Raw genomic sequence first — 24581 nt, 5'->3', positions numbered from 1 at the left:
AGAGTGCTTAACAAGAAAGCATATATAGCTTCCTACAGTAACTACTAGGGTGATTTGTGGCGGTAGTGCCTACTCAAGCTGGCAGAAGGGAGGTTTAACCAGATTTGGAATGAGGGTTACTACATGTATTGCACTAGACGTCGTCCTTGCTACAAACGGCTTCACAGCTTTGCAGATTTTATGATATTCAACAGCATATTGCATACAAGTGTTACAGTTAGCAATTATTGTGCATGTGCGCAGAGACTAATTGACTTGCTGTGTTTACATAGCTGTCAGTGCTGGGAAACTTAAAAGAATGAAGCGTAATAAGTGCCGTCCCAAGAAGGTTTGAAGCCTGCACAAGTACCAAGATTAGACAAATCCGTGTACTAATTTATCACCACACTTGTTGCTGGGTTAGTTGGTTTATACTCATTAAGAATTGCTGAGACGCGAATGAATGAATGAATGAACGAATCAATCAATCAATCAATCAATCAATCAATCAATCAATCAATCAATCAATCAATCAATCAATCAATCAATCAATCAATCAATCAATCAATCAATCAATCAATCAATCAATGTGTCAATGGACATGTACGTCAGTTATTTCACTTGGCTCGCGTTCTACTTCACACATCGTAGTAACCATGTACTAACTGTCATTCTCAGGTTGATGAACAATCGCAACGCCGGAGTTGCCTCTAGTAAACTCTATGCAAGAAAACACGAGCCTCACCGAACGCGTTCCCTTTCACCAGCGAACGCAGAGGTCGCGTTCGCCAGACGTCCGTGCCAACGTGATTAAGGAGGAGTCGACGTCGTACCGCACCTCGCCTCGCCGAGCAGGGACGGCGTCGTGCAAGCCAACCAACGTGCACAGAATCCTGCCCGTGCGCGAGGAGGTGGCCGTACACATCTTTCACCAGAGCCCGACCTCGCCTTCCCAGGAGCTGTCCAGTTGAGTTCGAGAGTCTCCGCTTGCGTCGTTCTGAGCAGCTGTGCCATCAGTTCTTTTTAGTGGGAAATGAGTCGACGGGATCCGCAGGATGATCCGCAAAGAGCAAGGGGAGAAAGGTGGCCACTATTTTCTGCAAAGTTTGTTAGAGGGAACTCGGACGCTAGGTGTCTATGAAAGCTTGCGGGTAGGACTTCACAGCCGTCATGGCGATGGCGGGTAGCGCAAGGATTTGCTAAAACTTGTCCTTCTGGCTTCAAAAGGCTTTGTGACTTTGCAAATTCATCGTTTTCATCGTAATATTGCGTTAGTCCAGAAGTAGCCAATACTCACAACGAACGCGATGTAGTACAGTGAGAAGTGCTCCTCTTAAAGGAAATGTTTTTGTTTGTTTGTTTGTTTGTGGTGTGTGATGATTGCGTGGCGGCTACCTTTGTATAGAAAGCACCGAGGGCATCCCCAGAAAGGACGCACCTTTGTTTGACATTTCAGAATTGACAAAGCCCGACCATAAGTAATGGAAGTCTCCTTATTAAAGCGAGGAGCGTTTGGTTTGATCTCATATGAACAAGGAGATTTCTTGAAAGTGTGAAATATGCGGCCTATGAGATTTAGTTGTTTCCTTTGGCAAATTTTGGGCGCAGAGTTATGCGCTCATGTCCTGCTCAGAAATACAATTACCAGCGGAGAACATTAAGGTGGTCAAACGGAGCGCTGAATTATAGTACAAAGGAGCGTAAAATATCATAATCTGAAATCCATCTTGATTTGGTTTTTGCTTTACACTAAATGGAGTGTGGTTGCAGTCCACGGTTTAAAAAGAAACATTCTCGCAGAAGTCGAAATCGCAGCTCTTCATTAAATCATATCGCATTAGAAATAATCGAAGAATGCGCCTATCGATAACGCAACCAATGTATATTATGTTTTCTAGTTTTTTGCTTAGATAGATATGCACCCAGAGCAGTGTATAACGGCGCTAGGTCAGTCCTTCAGACCATTGTGTTTTGACTTGGTTTCGCTTTAGGATTTGCGAATTCATCCAGTTAGTGCTTCACGCGCAGAAACACAGCTGTTATGTTCCACCGAGTTCGTACTTCGGTATTTCTGTGTTTCCGTTCCGCCTTGCGTCCGCACCCAGCCGAACGCAGAAGGCACCGCTATTTCGAATGTCCCTGCTTCAGACTTTGTGGGCTCACATTCATCTTGCGCACGCAGCCGAGGTTCCGTGGCTGAGGCAGGCGCAGAAGGAGGCAGGCAGGCGGGTATCTCCGACGCAGCTGCTGCTTCCGCGTAACGACCCGCTGTGCAGGATGCTCAACGAGGCTGAAGTCAAGGTCAGCGTCGAGAGGCACAGCTCGACCGCCAGTGACATGTCCAAGGCCGCACGTCCGCCTCCGAGGTGCGCCTTCCGGTAAACCGTCGTGTATTGTTCCCTTGCCGGTGATGGTATTTACGTGCGTACCCGCGTACAGCGGTTATACAGTTTTATTACGATAATAATTATATGGACCCCTGAGGCGCATTTTTGTTCTTGCCGTCCCTGTCGCCGTCGCTGTCGCCGTGACGTTCCGTATGAAGTCCAAGGGCTATAACGTCGTAGCCGCGCGCCGTATGCTGTATGTGCAAGTGAAAGGATACGAGGGTGAGCCGACGATGGCGGCTCAATATCGCGTGTGTACGGGAGGAAAGCGGGGAGGAAGCACGCCGTCTTCCGTCGCGCGCGAGGCACCGGAGGGAGGGGGGGGGCGTTCTACTTCGGCAGATGCTGCACATGGCGCGGCCGCGCGGACCATGTCTTGAAAGCGATCTGCGATGGGCACAGAGTTCCCGTGGAGTGCTGATAGTTTCGTGTGCGCTGTGTTTTCGCCGCTTAGTTCGCGTTGAAAAATTATGGCGTTTTACCTGCCTAAACCACGATATGATCACTAGGCACGTCAGAGGGGGGGTGGGACTCCGGAATAAATTTGACCTCCAGGGAATCTTTAACGTGCCGCCAATGCACAGGACAAGGGGCTTTCTTGCATTTCACCCTCGTTGAAATGCGGCCACCGTGGCCAGGATTTGATCATGCGCCGTCGGGCATACTTTCTTTCACTGCAACAAGCACGTCAAGAAAACAAAGAACAGAGGATGGGAACTGAAGGACCATGAGCGACGTCCTCCTTCCTACCCTGTAGTGGCCCGCCACTATTGTTAACATTTGATATAATTGCACAACTTAAGCACAATTTCTCATCACTTAAAAAAAAGAAGTGCTTGTGAAACATTTTGACAGGGCGAAACGTAGCCTGTCGTATCTTCGTGGTGTCTTGGCTCTTCAAGAAAGATGCCAATTCTAAGCCACCATTTACCGGCATTCTCACGCATGCAACCGCATGGCAGCGACAGTTTTTCCTCCAGCTGGTGCCAAACTCTGGGTACATCAAGTGATTCGGTAGAGGGATGAGATTAAGAAATTCTCAGGCATGTGATGCACTCGGCCGACGTAGGAAAGGGGCAACTTGAGATGGCTGCGAGAGGCTTGGGCCTTGCGGTAGAGTTAGTCTAAAGATTAAGAAGAGACAGGAGAGGGTGAAGGGAGCACGCAGCGGCTTTCAGTTTCAGGGAAAACTATGCATGTTCTGGCTACTGTGTATTAGTAGTAGGTAGAGCAGACACCAGTCAGCGCATATTTAGTGTCCCCAGTTGACTCTCTTGCCCCTAAACGGCGAGAAACATAGAAACCGTAAAGTGTGAGAAGAGGAAGGGTGTCGAGCGCTCTACCGCACCATCTAAACCTTTTTGCGCCCAAAACCTTGCGCGCGACAACGTGTGCGTCTCGAAGAGCTGTAATAGTTGTCGTTCGGCGATGAATGCGCCTGGGAAAAAACACACATCAGTGGTGAAAGTTCGAGCACTACGAAAACGCGCGTAAGAGCTAAAGAAAGTTAAATTAAAAATTAAATAATAGGGTTTTACGTGCCAAAACCACGATCTGATTATGAGGCACACCTTGGTGGGGGACTCCGGAATTTCTGACCATCTGGGGTTCTTTAACGTGCACGTAAATCGAAGTACACGGGTGTTTTCGCCCTCGTCGAAATGCGGCCGCCGTGGTCGGAATTCGATTTAGCGACCTCGTGCTTAGGAGCCCAACACCAAAGCCGGTAAGCACACCACACTGGGTTCTAAATAAAGTTATTCGCTTTAAAAATGCGTTGCTATCTTTGAAGATGATTTACGATGGCACCTGCCGTTTCTATAGCTTTCGTTTTGCACGATCTGAGAGATGTGGACGCGTCATCGTGTTCTCGCAATCTAGTGCGCTTGGGTGCATCTTTCCCGCGCGTCTAGGTTTCTATGCGCGCCCCTTCTGGGAGTGAAACGCTGCGAACGAAATGCTGCGAGGGATTTAGGTTCTCGCAGTTTATCGGGCGAAACGCGTCGACGCATTCGAAATGCTGCTACCTGAGCACGTCGTCCCGTGGAAAGTTGCGAAACGCGAGACGTCGCTTAAGTGCGGCTTTCAGCCTTGAGTGCAGCTAGCTCGAGTTTCGAGACCAGTTTGAAGGTCCAAAGCAAACTCGCTTCGTTATAACTGTTTGCACTTAACCTGTATGCATGGTCGCACTTGCGAGAAATCCTGAAGCACCTTGCTGGCCTTCGCGACCTTTTGCCGTTGCCACTGCGCTGTTGTGGTTGTAGCAGACTCCCCGTGCTTCTCTGGCAATGGGAAATTCGACCTCTTGCAAGTGTAACCTCCGTGGTGACTTCCTCTTTATTTATCATACTTCTTTCTTGTGTTTTTGCTTCTTACGAATATATACGGAATGAGGGGATCTTAGCGGAGAGGTTGAAGCAGCATGAACACTTAGAACTTGCCCTTTTCTCTACAGCCATGCAGCGCACGCGGCGTTGTAAATACATAAAAAAAGTTCGGTGGCATGTTACACTCTTGTAACACGTCAAGCCTGCAGCGCACATGGTGGCGCATTGAGGTATACGATCTGAGGGGTCAGACTGCTTGCGAGACATGCATGTGCTGACTACTGTGTATTAGGTAGACCAGACAGGTAGACCAGGTATTAGGTAGACCATACAGCAGTCAGCACATGCCTAGTGTGCCCAGCTGACTACCTGCAGTGCGAAGTGCGCGTGTGGCCCTTTAGGTCGACCTCCTTAACGACACATGCGAACACTTAATGCACTACGTATAGGTGCAGCTTGCTTGTTTCTAATAGGTGTTACGAATGTGTAACACAACCTGAACACAATTAAAGAGATGTATGACTGCTGTACTTCATGACTGTTTATTAGTCAAAGCCAATTTTTTAGGGTCGTCCGGTGGTAAGGGATCCTTTGGCCACACATCGTCACTGGGGCTCCACAGTGGCTTCTCGACTTTCAGAGACACAATCATTGCCTTATGGGCCGCAAAGTAGCAGTAGATGTACTGCAACTCTTTAACGGCATCGTGGTTGTGGAACACTCTATGCACGTTCTCCTATTTGCAGCGACACTCTTCTTGGGAGTGACCATGTCCAATCCTAGCTCTCGCTCTACTTCGGTTACAAACGTCACGCTGCTGTGAGCGTTCTGGTTGAAATCACCAACTGGGAGCATAGGTCGGTCTATAAGTGTAAGCGGAAGGCTGTACATCAAGAAGCAAATTGATTTTGCTTCTGAGGCGTTCGGAGCAACGTATGCACAGAGTATGTTTAATCCAGTATGTAGTCGGATGTCACGCATTTTGCCAATGTCGAATCGTTCATTTAATTCCACAGACGTTGCGTCGACGTCGTCCTTCACATAAATGGCCACGCGTATGTGTATCAGAAACGCAATTGTGTTTCTATTCGCTTCTGTTTATTTCCCAAATAGACGCCGCGTTTCTGTACGTTGTATGCGTGATTGTAATGTATGCATGCACTGTACGCTTCGCTTTGCTGAGTGCTTTCAGCCTCTTCATTACGACAGGGCTGAGCCATTGCATTTTTTGCTTGCTTAGGGGGGTATGAACCAAAGCTGATGATGATAGCTTTTGCACCACTGAACTGGACGACGCGTTTTTTGGGTACACTCTAAAAATAGTTGCACCCTTTGGGCTGTATATTTGCCACACAACAATAATCATCATCTGTCTTGCTTGCGTTTCCTTTTTTGAAAACGCAGCGCTCTTTACTTTCCGGTCGAGAATGCTTTGTCAGGCTGATAACGCGCATGCCGTTTGTGACTTGGAAGTACCGGGCTCGCAGCGTTAAAGAAAGGAAATGCGGGCAAGACAGATGATGATTATTATTGTGTAGCAAATATACACTCCAAAGGGTGCAACTGCTATTAGAGCTTAGGGGCCATAGTTTTTGTACCATTGGAGCGGGCGACGCGTCTTGAGTATGAGCTGTTGCAATGAGCCACTATGGCTTTCGCCGTAGAGAAGGCTGCATATGGTATGAGAGGCGCATATAAATCAGTTCACACACTAAGCTGGCAAGTTCAGGCGCCGGGTATATTGCATATGGCGGACATAGTACAGTATTGGCGAAGGAGACCGGCCATTGTAATATTTCTTACAAATGAAGTGTTTTCTGAATTTGGTCTCACCTCTTTGCGGAGTCTTATCGCTTATTTTGCATGAACGAGCTGTGTAATACGTCATTAAATATCAAACCAATTAATCGTTTATCGACAGAAGAAAACACGGTCGCAAGTGTATCGGTGGTCACAGCTGGATTTTGAATAAGTGCCGCAGATAATCACGGTCCTTGCACACACTACATCGAGTTGACCATTGTACTATTCAGAACAGTGTGATATGCTGCAGAAACATATAAATTTGTGCTTGTTTGTACAGTTTCATGGCCGCAAAAAACAGCATGAGAAAAGGAACAAGAAAGCAGACAGCACCATGCGCTGTCTACTCCTGTTTGCTCCTACATGTTCCGTTTGTAGCACTTTTTCTTGTTGTCATGGATCACAGTGATGTTCGCAACTGAACTGTAGAAGGCTCCAAGCATGATGCCAAAGCGGACAATGACTGGGAATTGCCTCGTGTATACTCCATTTCGCAATTTCACTGGATCGCAAGCTGCAGCTGACATTAGCTAATCAGGAGCGTAATCACGCGAGTGTATCCACATACCTCGTATACGTTCATCAGTGCCAGCACGTCCTCTGATCAGTCTGTTGTTCAGTTCCGAGCATCAGGACAAGCCTCGTAGTTTTCCATCGAGTTGAGCATTACCGTAAAACTATGCAGATGGGGCTGTATGCGGATAAAGAAAGAAAGATATGTGAATTGTGTAGTGCGCAATCACAACAAAACTGATCCGTCGACAAAAGTACTTTCAGGTGATATTAAGGAGTCGTGTACTAGCCGCGGCTCTTAAGACAGCGGCCGACAGGTGTTCGGGACACCTTATGGATTCGTTGTGACCGCGGAGGCGCCAGATCGAAGCGTTCCAAATTCTCGCGCGCCGCCTTAGCACGAAACGGGATCGAACGGTAGTGGTCAGAAATAGCACCCGCTCGGAAGCGAGTTCAGGACACACGCACAAGTGCCTCAGCGTACGTCTGCAAGGCGGTCTAGGGAAATGCCAGACAGATTCACGTCAAATATGGCCACCAGAACCCGAAGCCGAGGCACATGAATAAAGAGGCGCTGAAACTAGGCAATCAATCAATCAATCAATCAATCAATCAATCAATCAATCAATCAATCAATCAATCAATCAATCAATCAATCAATCAATCAATCAATCAATCAATCAATCAATCAATCAATCAATCAATCAATCAATCAATCAATCGTTGAGTATAGCATGGATGCATACATACTTCTGTGAAAGTATGCTGTACTTTCTCCAATCTCGCAGGTTTACCGGTTACCACCGAAATTCCGGTTCGCAACCGTCGGGTCCCTTTCCCTGCAAGTTGCGGGAGGCGAGCAAGGCAGAGTCCACCACCGATGACTCGTTCATGAGAGAGATTCGGTTCAAGATGAGGGCCTCCTCCGTGCCGGCGGTCAGCGTTCAGGAGCGCGCCATGTCCACCGACGTCGTGTGCACCGCGGACACTGCCGTACAGCTCGACAAGACCGGCCCGGAGATGACCGATAAATCGCAGCAGATGTCCGAGCAGCCGAACCTAGGTGAGGCGCTTCAGCAGTGATGGCTCTTATGCTCCCCTTCCCCTTGCAGGGTAGCGTGTAGACGAATACTCCTACGCCAGCGAACCTCTCTGCTTTTCATTAAAGAGCTCTCTATCTCTCCTTTACTTCACCCCAAAACATTGTAATCATAATTCGATTAGAAGAACGCAAGTTGCTGCTGTGAAAACGATAATAATGCGATCGTATCAAACTGCCGCTACGTCCCAGATGCTTCCAGCTATTTATCTTGCGAGAGGCGAAGGGGGGAGGAGGGGGGAGGAGAGAGTGTACAGGGCAGGGACGATGCCTTGCACACGAGTGTTTGAATCGGAATTTCGTAATAGCCCTAATTGTCATTGACTGGTGATAATGAAATCTGTGTATCATCTGAAAGGTGTAAGAGAGACACAGAGGGCTGCCAACCTGCAAGGAAGAACTTATTTTGCCCCATGATCTTGTCTGATAACTTGGCTTCTGTTTGTTCAATATCCATCCCTTTTGCCAATTTTCGCGCTAAGCCTGTTATAAGGAGAATGATCTCTTCTTTAGCATTTGATAGGGAACCTTTCAGTTCTAGTTGGGCTGTACGTTAGTTAAATAATTCCCAGTCACGCATTAACAGTACCAATGAGTTCAATATTGACTGCTTTTAAATACTCGTATACATACGCTGCGCCGTTTTTAACGTTACACCTTCGTATAGTAAGTGAAAATATGCCTAGTTTTGTGGTCTTAGAAGTGCGCCAGCCTGTTTCCACCTGAGTGAGGGCCCTGAGGATTAGTAATACACCATATAGGGCGTAATACTTAAAATTAATAGACGAGCTTCTTTTTCATTTTGGTTCACGGGGCAAACCTAGACCGCTTGGGTTCTCACTAGGGCCGTAACGTTCAATTGTCCTTAGTTTTGATAGCGGTATAGAATCGGTTATTCATATATTACTCTATTTTCAGCTCCAGAGCTCAGAGCTGCCTCTCATGTGCACAAGTCGGTCCAGGAAGCGAACTCGCAGCAAAAATCTGCAAATGTGAGCCAACAGAAAGCTAAAGAAATTGTGGAGCATCCGTGTGGATCTCGGCAAGTTTGTGTGAAAGACGACAAGGTTGAAAAGCCTCAGATGTCTGATGCGTCTTCATCAAGGGAACAGGAAAAAACAAACAAGATCCCCGGAAAACGTCTGAGCTTTCTCAAGCGCATCTTTTCCGATTCATCGTCAAGCAAGACCCACGGGAGCGCTGCTAAGGAACCACCGCCTATGCCAGGGCCTGCAAAGAAAATCTTCGAACACCCTCCAAAAGCGGCGCACGCTTCACAGGTGATAAAAAGCGTGAAGCCCGCAGAAGACTCGAAGCGAGATACTGGCAATGTTGATGTTAAGGCGCCAATTTCACGTAAAGGTGGAGCTGCCGCCAACTCTTCTAAAGAGCCAATGACGAAAAACCCGGTTTTTAAAGACGTCCTCCAGGAACTCGTCAAGCATTACGCTGAGAGGATGGCCTCTAGGGCATCAGGCACGGACGTTCCTCGCGACGAGGTCGCAGAAGGAACGTCGTCCCGGTTTCCTGGGGCTAGCTTGACGGTGCCAGACACCACCGCGCCGCTTTCTTCGAAGTCAAAGACAGATGTGCCTCCGAAAGGAGTCGTAAAGCAGAGCCCGTTTTTTCTCAAGGAACTGGAGACCATAAAGAGCCCGTCGCCGCCGATGTCTCCGCGGTTTTACACGACGACCGTGGAGGAGTCCGACATGCTCTGCCCAACAGTCAAGAAAAAAGTCGAGGCGCGGGAAAGTCGAAGAGCTGCGAGCATAACGCGCACCGAGGACTTGTTTCGGAGGGGAATCGCACTCGCTGACCGGACTCCGGCTGGCTCGCCCAAGCTCACGATGACGACAATTGACGAGGAGACTAAAGTGCGGCCCGTCAAGGGCATCCTGCATCCACACACGGTCAGGTCAGATGGACAGCGAGGCGAGCAGCGAGTCGGTCCGAACCTTGCTGCCAGACCGCAGAGTTCGAGTCAGCTGATCACCACCGTGGGCAACAAGCCGTTCAAGGTGTGTGCGTGGGGCGACAGCTTCAGCATGACCGACGAGACGCCGTCTATCGAGAGCAGGATAGACGGCTATCTCCCTCCGAGCAGCCCACCAGCGCAGACCCTCTCGCTGAGGCAGGAACTGGAGGCCGCTAACGCTGCAGCTGGCCTAAGCCTGGAGCAAACGTTCAGGGCCCCGAGAATGGACGCCAACTGGAATCTCGTGACTCCGGAGGCCGTGCTTGGAAGTATGGACGTGGAATCGAGCGAAACGTCCATGGGAGGCCTTCGCGCCACCTTCAAGCAATCTGTCGATGTTGCATCTCGAATGATTGTGCCGCACGAAGATGGTACGCTCCTGGTTCCCGCATTAAAGGACAAGAAAGTCAAAGGGAATGAGCGCAAGAAGAAAGTAAATTTTCAGGAGAAGCCCTTCGCTGACGTGCTAGCAGAAATTGAGGAAGATTATGAAGAGTTTGTAAACAAAGCAACGTTCAGGAAAGGTAAGCCAGGTCGATGCATGGATCTATTGCGATTTACCTGCGAACGGTTGGACGAGTCGCTTGATTTGGAGGCCTTCTGTATTTGGGCTTTCTGAATTGCCAGACATATTCTGAAGCTTAGGCTCTTAAAAATCGTCTTTAATTTGTTCTGCTGCAAGTGTCACGTGGAATGATGACAACCTGTTTGCTTTTCAATGAGCCCTTTCATTCACGGTATTTCTTCCGTACGTTATTGAACACTGACAGCACGTGAGGCAGAATTTTGATAATTTAGAGGGGGCACTAAGAAAAAATAATTGATAAGGACATCTAGAAAATGACCCTTCTTAAATATTAATATAGTCGTTTTTGCGGTGAGAAGAGGCTTGGTGGGTGAGAAAAAAAAACTAAAAAATGAAGGACGGGTGGCGACGCCACCTTCAAGTTCCCGCACTAGCTCACCATGACGTAATGAATTTGGATGGCGTCTGCTCGAACCCAGTTAGAGTTTTGCAAGCTAAGTGAAAGACAACGCAGTAAGCTTCGAAAAGCTTTGACTGAGCCTCAACTGCTCAAATAAAAAAGGCTTTCAAATTTCTGATGTCACAATGACGTACCGGCGCAGAGGATCAATTCAGAAATATGACTTTGCTTTTCAATAACCGACTAGCTACCACGAAATTAACGCAAAGAACGTTTTGAAGAAAAAAGAACCCTAACCGGTCTAAACAGTTTGTGTTCTTCAGCAGCTTGCGCAGTTTAATGTGTACTGCACTAATTACTGCTTTCTTGACATGACGTACTGGCGCGTATGGCTATGCTTATGTTCATACAGGTGATCGGCTCCGAAAACTACGGCCTGGCTTTTTGTATAACCTTGGTTTATTTGGTTTTTATAGGTGAGCTCGTTGTTCATGTGGACAATGACAGCGTTGCCGAAGGCTCTGTTGGAAACAGTGCAAGTGAAAACGACGAAGAAGGCACTGATCACGCATTCATCGAGTCTCGTGCAGAGGCCGCAGAAGAGAGAGGAATCGAACATAAAGGATACATCAAGCTAGGAAAGGAAGAAATTGAAGAAATTGAAGTAGACACCCGCCTCCCTTTGAAGCAAGAAGCAGCTGGTCATAACACCACTCGGCTAGCCATTGAACAAATTGGCGGTCAAAACGACCAAATGCTGCCAGACCGAAACCTGGTCGGTCTAACAGCTTCTACAAGACAGCTGTCAGTGACGCCGTCACAAACGGTGAGTTCTAGAAACACCGTCGTGAGCCACCCGTTCTGCCGCTCCGACGAAGGGACTCTGCTACCGTCAGCGTCGACAACGCTGTCTTTCCTGTCCTCCGACTCCAACGTCAGCGTTGGTCACCGGGCGACAGATCTGACGTGCTTGCACACCTTCGCAGAGTTGGCCGCTCCTTTTCAAGAGACGGGAGATGGGAAGTCGCAGACCGGGGTCGCAAACCTTCCGGTTACGCCGAAGCCGGAGTCACCCGCACCGCAGGAACTTCACCATCGCCAGATAGAACCGCAGCTACACCCGTCGCAACAGTACCAGGCCGGCGAGCAGCCGCAGAAGCAGCGACACCAAGGGAAACCAACACCTATACCTTCACAGTCACCTTCGGGTGAAGACAGGTCCCTGCGATCGTCTCGCCGCTGCCGCACGCTGCAGCAGGCGAGGCGCCAGGACAGCGTGGAACACAGGAGCGCGCGTTTGCCCAAGCGGCCGAACACGGGCGAACGCCAGCGCTTGGGCCGCTTCGCCGCCAAGGAGCGCCGTTGGGGCGACGACATCCTCCGAGTCATTATGATGGGCAACAGGCACTACCTTCGCGAGTGGTCGCAATCATCATCGCGCCCTCGGTCGGCCTCGATTACCGGTGGAGCGGCGTTGTTAGACGAGACGCAATACATCAGCCAGCAGATCGAACTAGCGCACGCCTCCATCAACAACGCCGACCACACTTGTCCTTCTCCCGTGTTGCGTGAAGCCGCCGTAAGTTCCCCGATTGCAGCAACGCTTGAGGCGGCAGCGGCTGCACCGACACGCTCCCGCGAGCAGCGTACGTCGTCGCCGTCATCGCCACCTTGCCGGGTGTTGCAGCGGTCATCGCCGAGGACCTGTTCGAGGCCTCCGTCCTCTCTGTCATCGCCAGATCCACCTGGCGCTAGACAACACGTTACGTGGGGTCCCGGCGGCGAGCAGCGTAAAATGGACACGATTGCAGAGGCGGTTTGTGAAATCGAGCTGAAGGATCCGCAGGCAGTCGTGGGCGCTCTGGCGTCTAAGACGCTGGAGCTGAAGACTGGTGGAGACGTGTTTAGTGGTGACACTTTCGCCAAAAGCCCGGTCCAGGTGGTCGTGGTCGAGGACAATACGGACCACCTGGCTCCCAGCCTGACGTCCGAGTTGGGCGCCGAGAGCAGGCTGACGCCCACCTGGCCCCCGTGGGACGTGTGCGAGCGCGACCTTATGGCGTCCGTCAAGATGCTCTCGGCGGCCGTTGGCACGCCGGAGTCGTTCGCGAAGACCATCGAGCTTCCTTCACCCGAGGGTCTGCTGATGTCGGAGACCTCGACGCTGGCGAGCCGCGTGGACACCATGGCTCCGAGCTCTATCGGCTGCAGCGTCATCTTGGAGCCGAGCCCCAGCGCGCTTTCGTGCACCACCGGAAGCTCTAAGAACGTGCGCAGCAGGCGGCTCTCGGCCAAGATACTGGAGGGCCCCTGCTTCGAATCCATATACAATTCCATCCTGCAGCCAGGTTCCTCGCCGCCCCTCTCGCTGAGCATCCCGGTACTCGGTTCTCGAGATTTCCCGGGCTTTCTCGGACCCCGGGGCAGGCCGACTGGATCGACGTCCGAGCAGCCGGTGCTTCCGGGCCGCGCCGGTGATTCCACGATCTGCGGCAGCTCAACGGACGCTGCGACGACGACGTCGGGACCCGTGAGCTTTGCCTCGTCTCTGGCAACGCAGGAGTGCAGCGGCTCCTATCAAGTCCAGACGAGGCGGCGCGCGGAGACGACCGCGGCCGGAGGCCAGCAACGGACGAGCGGCGTGGCTCCACCGAGTGGTGAGCCGAGGCCTAGGAGCAGTAGCAGGCGCTGCGGTTGCCGACGCAGAGCGAGCCGGACGCTGAGCTCTGGCACCCTGCCACAACAGGATGCTCCAGCCGCGTGGCCGGAGGACCGTGCGCCAGAGGCGGTGGCCCCCGACTCGGAGGGCGGTAAGCGGCGGCCCTCTGAACCAGGGATCGAATTCACGAAGCTTTTCGCTTGTTAGAGGTGTTTGTCATTGGTTGACCACAATAGATAATGCCTTTTACACTACCATGATTGGTTGTTACCTGCTCTTACGAGCCGATATCACCTGAAAGAAGTGCTTTGTGAAAACAGGCACAGTGGGCTTATTCGCAATGCACTTCTCAGGATCTGTATTTTCAACGCGTTCTGTATTCCACAGCTGCTCGTAAGAACATAACATTAGCCAGAGCGGCCGACCAGTGCTCATTATGAATGCAGCCTCTGATGAAGGAAGAAGCAGAAGTCGTCTCGCAAATGAACCCACATATGCGGCATGGGTTTTCGGTACACAGATCAAGAGCATCCTTTCATCCAAGGAAAAACATAACCAGCTTTTTTAAATTACATAGACGCTGTGCCCAAATTTAGGTAGAGGTTTCAAGAGCTGTCAAAATTTCTCATAAATAGTGAGCAAAGCCGAAGAAAATAGGTTGCTACTACGGATTCCAGAACTACGTCGAGCCGAGCTCTGATGGGGATAGTTTGTGTTCTTTTTGTGTCCGATCAGAGTTACGGGTCTAATGAAATGCAAATCCGCAACGAAATGGCCCCTTGGGAATGAACTAATGAAGGCAGTAATGTATCTCGAATTAGCATGCTAATCAAATTGAGCAATTCGGCAAGCATCAAGACCAAATGTCCTAGAATAAGTGGTACTGGTCACCCTGCTATGCATACCAGAGCGGTGCCATGCTGCCAGGTGTGCGACAACAGTTTCCTCTGTAAAAAAGCACTGGCAGCTTTTCGTGACGTGATGAAGTGTACGTGATGTGAATCCAGTACTGAGTTCAGCGTTTTTTGTAGGTTATTGATACTGGCAGTAAGAGGTAAGGCTAAAAATCAGATTTAGCAACCTCACTTGCGAGCTCATTTGTCATTGTAGTTAGCAATGAGACAAGGTGCAAGTGAATACGGCGTGCATTTGATTTCGCACTTCTGATAATTGACGCTTAGCTTTTAATAACATAAGTAGAAAGGGACCTAACACGACATGAATTTCCAGGAAACTCCGTAATGCTTTCCGTCCATAAAGAAAATGACGGTTGAGAGGATTGTTTACGGTTGTTCACGTGCTGGTCGTTTCATAGAATGAGTACTTACCCGTCTTTGCGTGTTGTTAAAAGGAACGTGAACGATTTTATACACGCCGAATAGAAAGATAAGTTCCACGTAATAGTAAGTCGCTGATCGTGCAACTCTTCAAATTTCCTCATGTAGGGCTTTCTTTCGCGAGTCAACAGCTGTAGTATGGTTATTTTACACCACAGTGCAACAATTTTTGCATCTCCTTGCGCACTAAGGACCAATTGGTGCGGATGTCGACAGCGAGGAGGACCACTCGTCGTTCTTCTCCTTCGAAGAGTCTGCCTCGGAGACGTCTCTGCTGCCAGACTCCGCGAACCTGGACTGGTGGACCTCGACGCGTGCGTCGCGCAGCCGCACCGACCTCCCATGAGTCAGCCTGCAGTGAGTCACGCCTCTCACTCGCTGGTTTTGGAGCGCAGCTCTTAAAGCCGCCTGACAATCACGGTTTTAACGCGATAGCGTTAAGGAGCTCGTGTCGCAGAAAAGCCGGTCTCGTCGGTGTTGGCGGCGTTGGCCGTGAGCGAGAAATGGTGGAAGGCAATTCATAAATAAAAACAACTTGCAAGATGGGCTGGGTGGGAAACGAACCAGAGTCCCCGGAGTGTGAGACGGAGACGCTACCACTCAGCCATGAGTTCGATGGTTCAAATCGAGACAAAAGAGCCTCTAGTGTATGCGGTGTTACCTTAGAAACGTGCCGTAGAAAGTTATACTGCAGTGTATATCGGTAATTATGAGCAAGTAAATTACAGAAGTCGCAGTTAAACGGGTAGCGAAGTACGTTTCCGCTACATTTCTTCTGCGCTTGGTGCACACGTAGAGCCATCTTGCAGTAAACACAAAAGACCCTCTCCTCGCAATGTACGGTGCTGCCCGACAGGTGGCGTGCCACTCACCCGCTCCTGCCCTTCGTCTCGTTTGAGCGCATTGGCTTTGACTGGGACCGTGCGGGGACCGGTGCGAGGATGCCCCAATACCCTTGCGTTTAATAAGTTTTCTCGCTCTCTCCCCTTCCAACTTCCAGCGTGCGTCACTCGAACCCTCGTGTTTAGGCGACGCGGCTCCTCTTTCCGTTCACAGCGCGATTCCTAGGTGCAGCGTCCGATGCGGGACGCCTCTGACGTGATCGCTGCGCCGTAGTGCGTCTGGTGGAAAAGCGTCCCCTGCGATGTGTGCCGTGCTGCTGGCGAGGAGTCATGCGCCTGCGTGGTGCTCCCAAGCAAGATAGAGGACGATCCCATCGAGGCGTCAGCCCCATGATCGCATCGCCTTCATGGCGCCTCGCGGCCCGGCTTTCCGTCCCGATCACGACGTTTGGCTCGCGCAGATCGTGTCTCCCTCCGAGACACCGAGTTCTTTGGTTCGTTCCGCTTGCTCAGGCGCACGTTTCGTTGCCGCGCCGAAAGCTGCGTTTCTCGGCGCTCACCGCGTGTCTTTGTGTGACTCAAGAGCATGCCGAGCGAATTAGTGGGCGGTGCGAACGGGGTGCGATAATCCTATCGCGTTCCACTCTTGAAGGCGAAGCTTAAGCGTCCTCCAATTTTTTACCGGCGTTTTCTGGCGTTGTGTCTCTCGGCGTCGTCGCACGAACGCCTCCAGATAGGGTGTCCTGCGACACGAGTCGCACGCGGACCAGCGCTGATTGGTCTGCGCTCGTAGAGCCGCTTTCGGCGGCCGCGAGATTTAGTGTCTCTCGAGTGCACCGCCCTCCGCATCGACGCCGAGCGACGCCGGGTGACGAAACGCTACAAAACGCCTGGAAAACTCTGAATTTGGGGCGGCCTTTAGGAGCCCGTTCCTGCTTTGAGCGTCGATGTACCTCGTCTTCCCTCGGCGTAACTGAGCGAACGATGAAAGAGCGAAAGCGTAGCGTAGCGGCGGCTGAAAGACTGCGAGAGCGAAGAGAGCGCGAGGTGGAAAGCGGAGAAGGCAGGTTCAGCTGAAGGATGAGGAGGAAAGCGAAGCAATCCGGCTTGAACTACCACCAGATGGCGGTCACCTCCGCGCATCCGCGACTCCAACTTCTCGCCGGGGTGGACGGAGGTGTTTTTCCAGGGCTCCGTGCTGGCGACGAAATCATAAGCTTTTTGTGCATGCCTTGAGCTTGCTTCTGTTTTTGATGAGCTGGGTTTTTAGCTTTTAAATAATAATTGACTAGCTTTCTCTTTTCTCTTTCTCCTTAGTGCGCGCGCGTGTGTTTCGTGTATATTTGGTTTTGCACGATAATCGGAGCGTCTTTCTGCGCCATGTGCTTCAGCACGCGTTACCGTGTCGGACATTAAATCTTTATAGCCTTTAAATAGCAGTTTGGAAGTGGCAAGACGAAAAGCTATTAGTGGTTTTACTGTGTGAGCATTATCATCGGGAATTTTACTTTGGTAGGACAGTGAAAGAGTGGGTGCGTTGGTTGTACAAGGGCGAACACGTGTCATAACTTAAGTCTGTGCGGCATTTATTTCTTTAAAACATTGGTGATAATTACATTGCGGCATTTTAAGGATTTAGATACTGTGCGTATAGGCTTTTGCTAGAAGGCACGGCCCTGAAAGATTCGGTGTTGGTATTAGAAAAGGCCAAGTGCAACACATAACAAGAATGACGGCAAAGCGTGTAGTGTGCGGGGGGTCCCTCAATAAAGGTAGACGAGCGGAAAGATGAGAATGGAGAATAAAGGGAGTTAATTGGCAGACGCTGTGATGTCGATGCTAGGCTAAAGAAAATGGAGGATTTCCAGCATCAGCTTGTGAAACAGGTCGAAGAGCTCAAAAATGAGCTAAATATGGAGCGTGATGCACGGAAGGCGGTGGAAAAAAGACTTTAAGCAACCGAGGAAAAGATGGACAGGGCCGACATCATGGACGAGAGTGGTCGTGACAATTGAACGCACTCTCGCGACGTGACAGGGCAGGGAGTGTGAGCAAAGCAAGTGGGATGCGTGCAACGTAGCGAGGGGGCAGCTGAAAAGAGCTGCACCTACCTTGTGGCCGCCACTAATGAATAGCAGGAACGCAGGGGTCAATGCCCCTTGTCAAGTCCGAATCACACCGAAAATGATAACAAAGAGAAGCAGGGAGAGGCTTCGGCAGTAGGACAGAGTGAAAGGGTGATAAACCTGGCTACGTGCTCAGAAGCACTTGTGGAGAGGGTGAAAAACGATAAAAGAGTGGCGATAGGGTCATTTCCGGGGCGGACACTGGATTCTGCAACGAGCAAAAGCAAAGGTCATGGAAAATGCCCACGGACGCAACCGTGGGCATTTAGCACATTTAGCAGGTGGGCTAAATGACGTCCTAAACAAAAAGGGACAGAACTAGCCCAGCGCTTGGCGAAGGCGGTAGACGACTTGCGCGAACTCTCCCCTAGGTGCAGATCGTGGTGTGCACGGTGCCGGAGGTGTCGGTACTACATGACAGTAACGTGCAAATAGCCACAGTGGCTGCTAATGAGGCTATATGGACAATGAGCCGAGGGAATGGTTTCGAGGTTGTCGAAGTAAACAGGGAAGTGAGAAGGTGGGGGGTTTTGAACGAGACGGGATTCACTTCAATTACAGGTTTGGACGAAAAGTGGGCTGGTGACTTGCTGGTCGCGCGGTTGTCTTTTTAGGGGACCCACGGGCGCTCAGGAGACCAGTGTAGGTAGTAATGAAGAAGGTCCCCTAGGGGAGCCTCATAACAGCATCGCCGTCAATAACAGAAAAAAGGAGGAAAATGAGAAAGAGGACTCGCCATGCAACAAGTTACATAAACATGCAGGGCGACAGAAGAAAGGAAAAGTGGATAGAGATTTAGGAGCAGTTAAACAGAGAACAAATAGGGGTGTATGCGATTACATAAACGCACCTTAGAGACTCGGAAGAGCCGCCAATGATTGAAGGTATGTTTGGGAAGGGTGCAACAGAACTAAATCAGAAAGAAGGGGAGGGGGAGTCGGAATGCTCATCCATCAGGGAGCCAAATGGAGAGGAGTAAATTCAAAATGTCAAGAGCATCTTTGGTTATCATGTACAATGAAGGGAAGGAAAACTTGGCTGCGCTTAACATATTTGGGGATCGAAAATAATTGCACAAAGAAGAATCAAGAGTTAGTGGAATGCCCAAGTGTTGATATTAAGGGTTTCGAGAATGATGCCGAAATTATCCTATTAGGTGACATAAATGCCAACATACAGAATCCAGATGGCTATACCGACAACAACGGGAAGTCAATGCTAGATCTTTGTTAGCAACATAACCTCGTTATCGTGAATACAGGGCCTACATGTGACGGGAGACCACATAGGAAGTGGGATACCTGTAATCGACCATTGATTACTGTCTGACGACAGAATGAATTCATCATAAGTTGAGAGAAATGGTCATTGACGAAGAAGGGTATAGCAACATAGGGTGTGACCATAAACGCATCTTGAAGATTGGAGATGCAGTTGGGAAAGAGAGCAGGGAGCCCAAAATGGCCAGTCCAAATTTGAACACTGAACAAATAACAAATATAGTTACAAGAGTCGAGGAAGAACTTGGCAAATGGCCAAGCAAAAAGTGGGAATTTAGTGAACTTCTAAGTGTAATAAAAACAGAAATATGGAAAGAGAAGCAACATGGTTCGTTGGAAAGCAAAAAAAAAAAAAAAATAAACCGAAAAGCTGGTGGAAGAGGGAGATATGAGAAGCGATCGCCGAACGACAGGAGACAACCCGAGAGCACAGGCAGGCAAAGAAGGCGCAGTTTCCGCAGGATGAAGTAGCCAGAAAATGGAAAATATACAGGGAGAAAAAATCTATTGTTCAAATACTGGTGCAAGCAAAGATGAAAAGTGAAAGTGAACGTTGGTTGTTAAAAATACGTGAGGAAAAGAAGGCAGCACCTAGAATATTTTGGAACCACATAAAATTATTAGGCAGGAAGTCAACAACATTACAACATATCCTAGACGAAGATGGAAACAAACTGGAAGGGCACGCGTCATTAAATTACTTTCGAATAATAACAGCCGAATCTTTCCAAGGCAATGACGAAGTTGTAGTTGAGGAAAAAAAGGGGCATGAAAGAGAACCAGATGGAAAAGGAGCGGGTGCTGAGAAATTTTAACTGGAAGAAATTCGAAGAGAAAATTCCGAAGCACACAGCCACATGGCTAGACGAGGTTCCCGTTAGGCTGATTAACGAACTAGGACCAAAAAGTAAGGAAGCTCTGGTGAAAGCAGCAGAAAAAAGTCTAACATATAGACGAATACCAGATAGTTCGCGACAAAGTAGAAGGAATTTATTTTACAAAGGTAAGGAAGAGAAAAATAGAATTCACTCGTATAGACCGTTGACCATTACATCGGTAATATACAGGTTAGCAATGCAGAAATTAAGTTAAAGCTGTAAGCATGGCCAGATAATAATCGCATTTTGGGAGAACTTCAGAATGCCTTCAGAATAGGCAGGCGTCTGGATGATAACTTATTTGTCCTCACTCAGTCTATTGAAATATCCAGAGTAGAAAGGAGACCGTTATATGTGGCCTTTTTAGACACTACAAGAGCGTATGAGAACGTAGACCGCAACATTTTGTGGGATATTCTGGAAGGGAAAGGCTTAGGCGACGATTGTATACAACTTTTGAGAGAAATTTACCTAGCAAATACCGTCTGCGTTGAATGGGAAAGGATGAGGAGCGAGGATAAAGTTAATATCAACAAAGGACTGAGCAAAGGGTGCCCTTTATCCCCACTGCCGTTTATGATGTACATGGTGAGGATGGAGAGGGCGCAAGAAAGAAGTTATATCGGGTTTAATCTCGCATACAAACAGGCGGGTACAGCAGCAGAGCAGAAGCTTCGAGGTTTGAAATTTAGCGTTAAAAAATCAGGTGTTATGGTATGCAATGAAAACAGTGGACAGTGGCAATACAGGGCCAGAAAATACCTCGGGTAAAACAATATATATACCTTGATATATGGATAAACGAAGGCAATATATACATATATATATACATATATGGAAACAAAAGAAAAAAACAATAACAGTAAAGGGGAAGAGTAATGAAACACAGAGCGCTATGGGCATGCAATAGGTACGAGGTGCTCCGGGGTATGAAGAAAGACTGAGGAATATGGAAGAAAGTAAACGCGCTGTGAGAGTGTTCATGTATCTGTACAGAAAAAAAAAAAAACATTGACTCACAGTGGAGGAAAGGAACTAGGAAGCTTACCAGCAAAGTATGCGGCCTGTAGGGTGGGCAACACAGCAACAAAGAACGTCAAGCGGAAAGCCAGAGTGGCTGAGGTAATCTCATGGGTGGCGGCAATGGAAAAGAAACCTGCTCTAAGTAACCACTTAACAGGAAAAACCGAAATCAGGAAAGAAATAATTTATGATAATTCAAAGGGAAGCACATTACTTTCCGAAGCGAGATCAGGATGCCGCAGAACACGCACTTATAAAGTGAGATACAAGAAGGAAGAAGAAGCATGTGCGTGCTGCGGTAAAGCTAGGAAAACGATGGAGCATGTTGTATTAGAATGTAGAGATATCTGCCCAGTGGTCGATTTAGGAATCACTGGCCTCCTTGAAGCCCTTGGGGTCAGCGAGAGCAGGGGGTAAGTAAACATGTCCACAATAGCGATTAGTAAGAGGCGATTGGAAGATTGGTGGAAGAAAAGTAGGGAAACGACAAAAACGCAGACGTGCAAAAGCAAAGTTCGCAATAGGGGGTCAGAGACTTTGGCTATGTGAATCCATCGTGTTTCTTTTTCTGTTATCTTTTTGTTCTTTAACATAGGTAGGACATTAGGCAATAAAACAACAATAGCTTGGTGGCGCAACCCACCGCTCCGTTCCAAAGGGAACGCTTATAACATTTATCCATCCATCTATCCAACAGCCCCAGCGGCGGCACCGGTCATGCGCTTGGGAAAAAAAAAAGTTGCTTTTTATTTATGAAGTCCCTGCCGTGATTTATCGCTCACGGCCAACGCCGCGGACGCCGACGCCGACACCGACGCCGACGACACCGGCTTTTCTGCGACACGAGCTCCTTAACGCTATCGCGTTAAAAAGGAATCTGGAAGCTCGCCTTTGTACATAGCGGTCGCCGCAAGCGTTTCCCGGTAAAGATTACGGTTGCATAAGCTACAGCTGCCGGGAAGTGGGAACTGTGTGGCCACTCTATAATGGCGTCGCGCGTCGCGGCTCTGTCAGTCGGTGCTGTGATCGGTGCGATCTCTCAATATATCGCGAAATGAAAACATGTATATGGCTGCGCTCACATTTCACGTTAAGAGGAAGCTTTAGCTCGGGCCCGACGCCAACGCGGCCTATTCAAATACATTTAAAACGCAAAAACGTTTTTCTGATATAACCCCTGTACCGATTTTAATGAAGTTTGTTGCATTTGAGAGAGAAAGCTAAATTCTAGTGACTGTTGGAAGTGGAATTTTGATTTAGGGCTTGAATTTTGTTAAAAATATTTTCAAAAATTCAGAAGTCTGAAAAAGATAGAAGCATGAAGTTTACAAACTAATAGCTCCTCATCAAGAACAGATATCGCGTTTCTGTAAACGGAATCCATTATATCATTCAAAGCGGACAAATTTCATAAGTCATTTTACATCTTACGTGAATTTGTTACGTTGTTTACGAGGGTTCTGCAAGAGTTGTAATTACATTTAAATAAATTTTTTGAGATTCATGTGTAAAATGTCAAATTTGTTCGCTTTAGATGTGCTATTAGGTACAATTCACACAATTGCAATATCATTTTTTCTTGCGGAGTTACGGAGTTGTAAACTTGATAGTTTCGTTTCCTGAAAATTTGCGATTTTTACCAATTTTTAAAAAGAATTGACGACCTAAATCAAAAATTCGAAACCAAAAGTCACTAGATTTTAAGTTTTTCTTTTAAATGCAACAAACATCGTCAAATTTGGTGCAGTGGTTGCCGAGAAAAACGAATTCTCCTTTTACATGTATTTAGATAGGAGTACCCGAGCTAAAGCTTCCTCTTAAGGGAATATCGTAATTGTCGGTGAATTTTATTGTGCTTGTTTTAGAGCTATGCACTTTGATTCGGTGTAACCCCCCACCCCTCACCCCCACCCTTCATCACTTCTTCACTAGGGCTTCCCGTACAGCTGAGGTTTTGTTTTGGGAAGACTTGCACCACTAATCTGTCTGTCTGTCTGTCTGTCTGTCTGTCTGTCTGTCTGTCTGTCTGTCTGTCTGTCTGTCTGTCTGTCTGTCTGTCTGTCTGTCTGCCCGTCCGTCCGTCCGTCCGTCCGTACTTTCTGATGTCTGTCTGTCTGATCTGATCTAATCTGATCTTATCGTTAGCGGTCATACACGTTCGTACATTGCTTACATGGCGCAAAGTGTGACTGTCACAGTGTCAGTGAAGGCGCGTTGCCGGGGTATTCTTTGCAGCTGACGAGCCGGCCCTTGCCGCCGGCAAACACTGCGCTGTGCACGACCTCGGCGCGTGCTTGACCGGAAGCCTGTCGCATCGCGGGCGCCGCAACGCCCGGCCCGAGCCACCGAAAGGTCGCTCGCCCGGAGAGCTGCTGCGGGCTCAACTATTAGCTGCGGTATTGCGGTGAACAACGCAACCTTCTTCAATAAATGAGCCTATAAACTACTTCGCGAGAGCCCTCGCTACAAATTCAGCCACTGTATACGCGATATGCTTTCCGCAGCGCACCCACCACGCGAAACTCCGGCAACGTCGTAACTCGTCGCTGGCAGCGCCAGCGAGCTAAAGAATATCATGGGGGATCTTGAATAAGAAACAGCGTCTCACCTGCAAGACCGAACTATGAATTGGTTAATAGGGATGAAAAGAACGTTGACAAAAAGTTTATTTTTACGTATGCAAATATCAGTCTCAATGACTCGCGAATTGGCAAGAGAAGGACCTTGCGCCGATCCTTCGTATTGCACGGGTTACCAGAAACGTGCACATTTTGGAGCTCCGGTCGTGGGAAAGAAAAAGTTGCAGTTACACTCGCAATGCGGAGCAGTGACGAGATAACTTGAATAATAATGTGCGCAGAAAGTTCTGCACTGTTTCGTGCGGTATCCGCTTAAGAAAAAGCAAAGAAACATTTGCAGATGCGCACGATAGAAGAACACCTTACTCAGTGATGTCTCCAGAACCAGCTGCATTCTTTTAGAATGACTGTTTACTGAATCGTCTTGGATTTTACTCGCTTTAATTCATCAGATCTATAGCTTTCTAAATTTATTCGCTTAGCACATATGCAAGATCTGCCCCACTCCTGGCCAATCCCCGTGAGTGTGTATGTGCCAAAGACTTTGAAGTTATGATCACCATCATTTGTTGGTGTAAGTGCATGGCGTTTCAAGCTAGTGGTACACAGAGTTATTCTATGGCTACCTTAAAGGTGTCCTAAACCAATCCTCGGGCTTGGTGAAAAAAACACAGTCCGCGAATAGCATACGCTTCCGGGAATGTCTCAGCCAAGTTTTTGCAGTCGTGCGAGGCACCTAGAGCTCACAAGCAAAGCGCGAAGTCACCTTTCTCTCAAATGCTTTCTTCTTTTTTTTTTTAAACAGAAGCCGGCGCCTCGCTCTTTTCTGGAAGCTTTATATCGTAATA

The 24581-nt window shown here is 48.8% G+C and overlaps 1 protein-coding gene across 1 annotated transcript; it reads left to right on the top strand.

Annotated features, from left to right (window-relative positions):
* Positions 1-701: 701 nt before the first annotated feature.
* On the top strand, positions 702-23583 carry LOC142578189 (uncharacterized). The gene is made up of 7 exons (XM_075687590.1): positions 702-945; positions 2162-2345; positions 7798-8072; positions 9027-10607; positions 11486-13819; positions 15197-15362; positions 23390-23583. The coding sequence occupies exons 1-6, from the start codon at positions 702-704 to the stop codon at positions 15349-15351; spliced, it is 4773 nt and encodes a 1590-aa protein (XP_075543705.1). The 3' UTR covers positions 15352-15362; positions 23390-23583.
* Positions 23584-24581: the final 998 nt, after the last annotated feature.

Source organism: Dermacentor variabilis, chromosome 4, assembly GCF_050947875.1.
Source record: "Dermacentor variabilis isolate Ectoservices chromosome 4, ASM5094787v1, whole genome shotgun sequence".
NCBI classification, from domain to species: domain Eukaryota; kingdom Metazoa; phylum Arthropoda; class Arachnida; order Ixodida; family Ixodidae; genus Dermacentor; species Dermacentor variabilis.
Note: the sequence above shows the minus strand (reverse complement) of the source record. Positions and strands in the feature narration are given on the sequence as shown.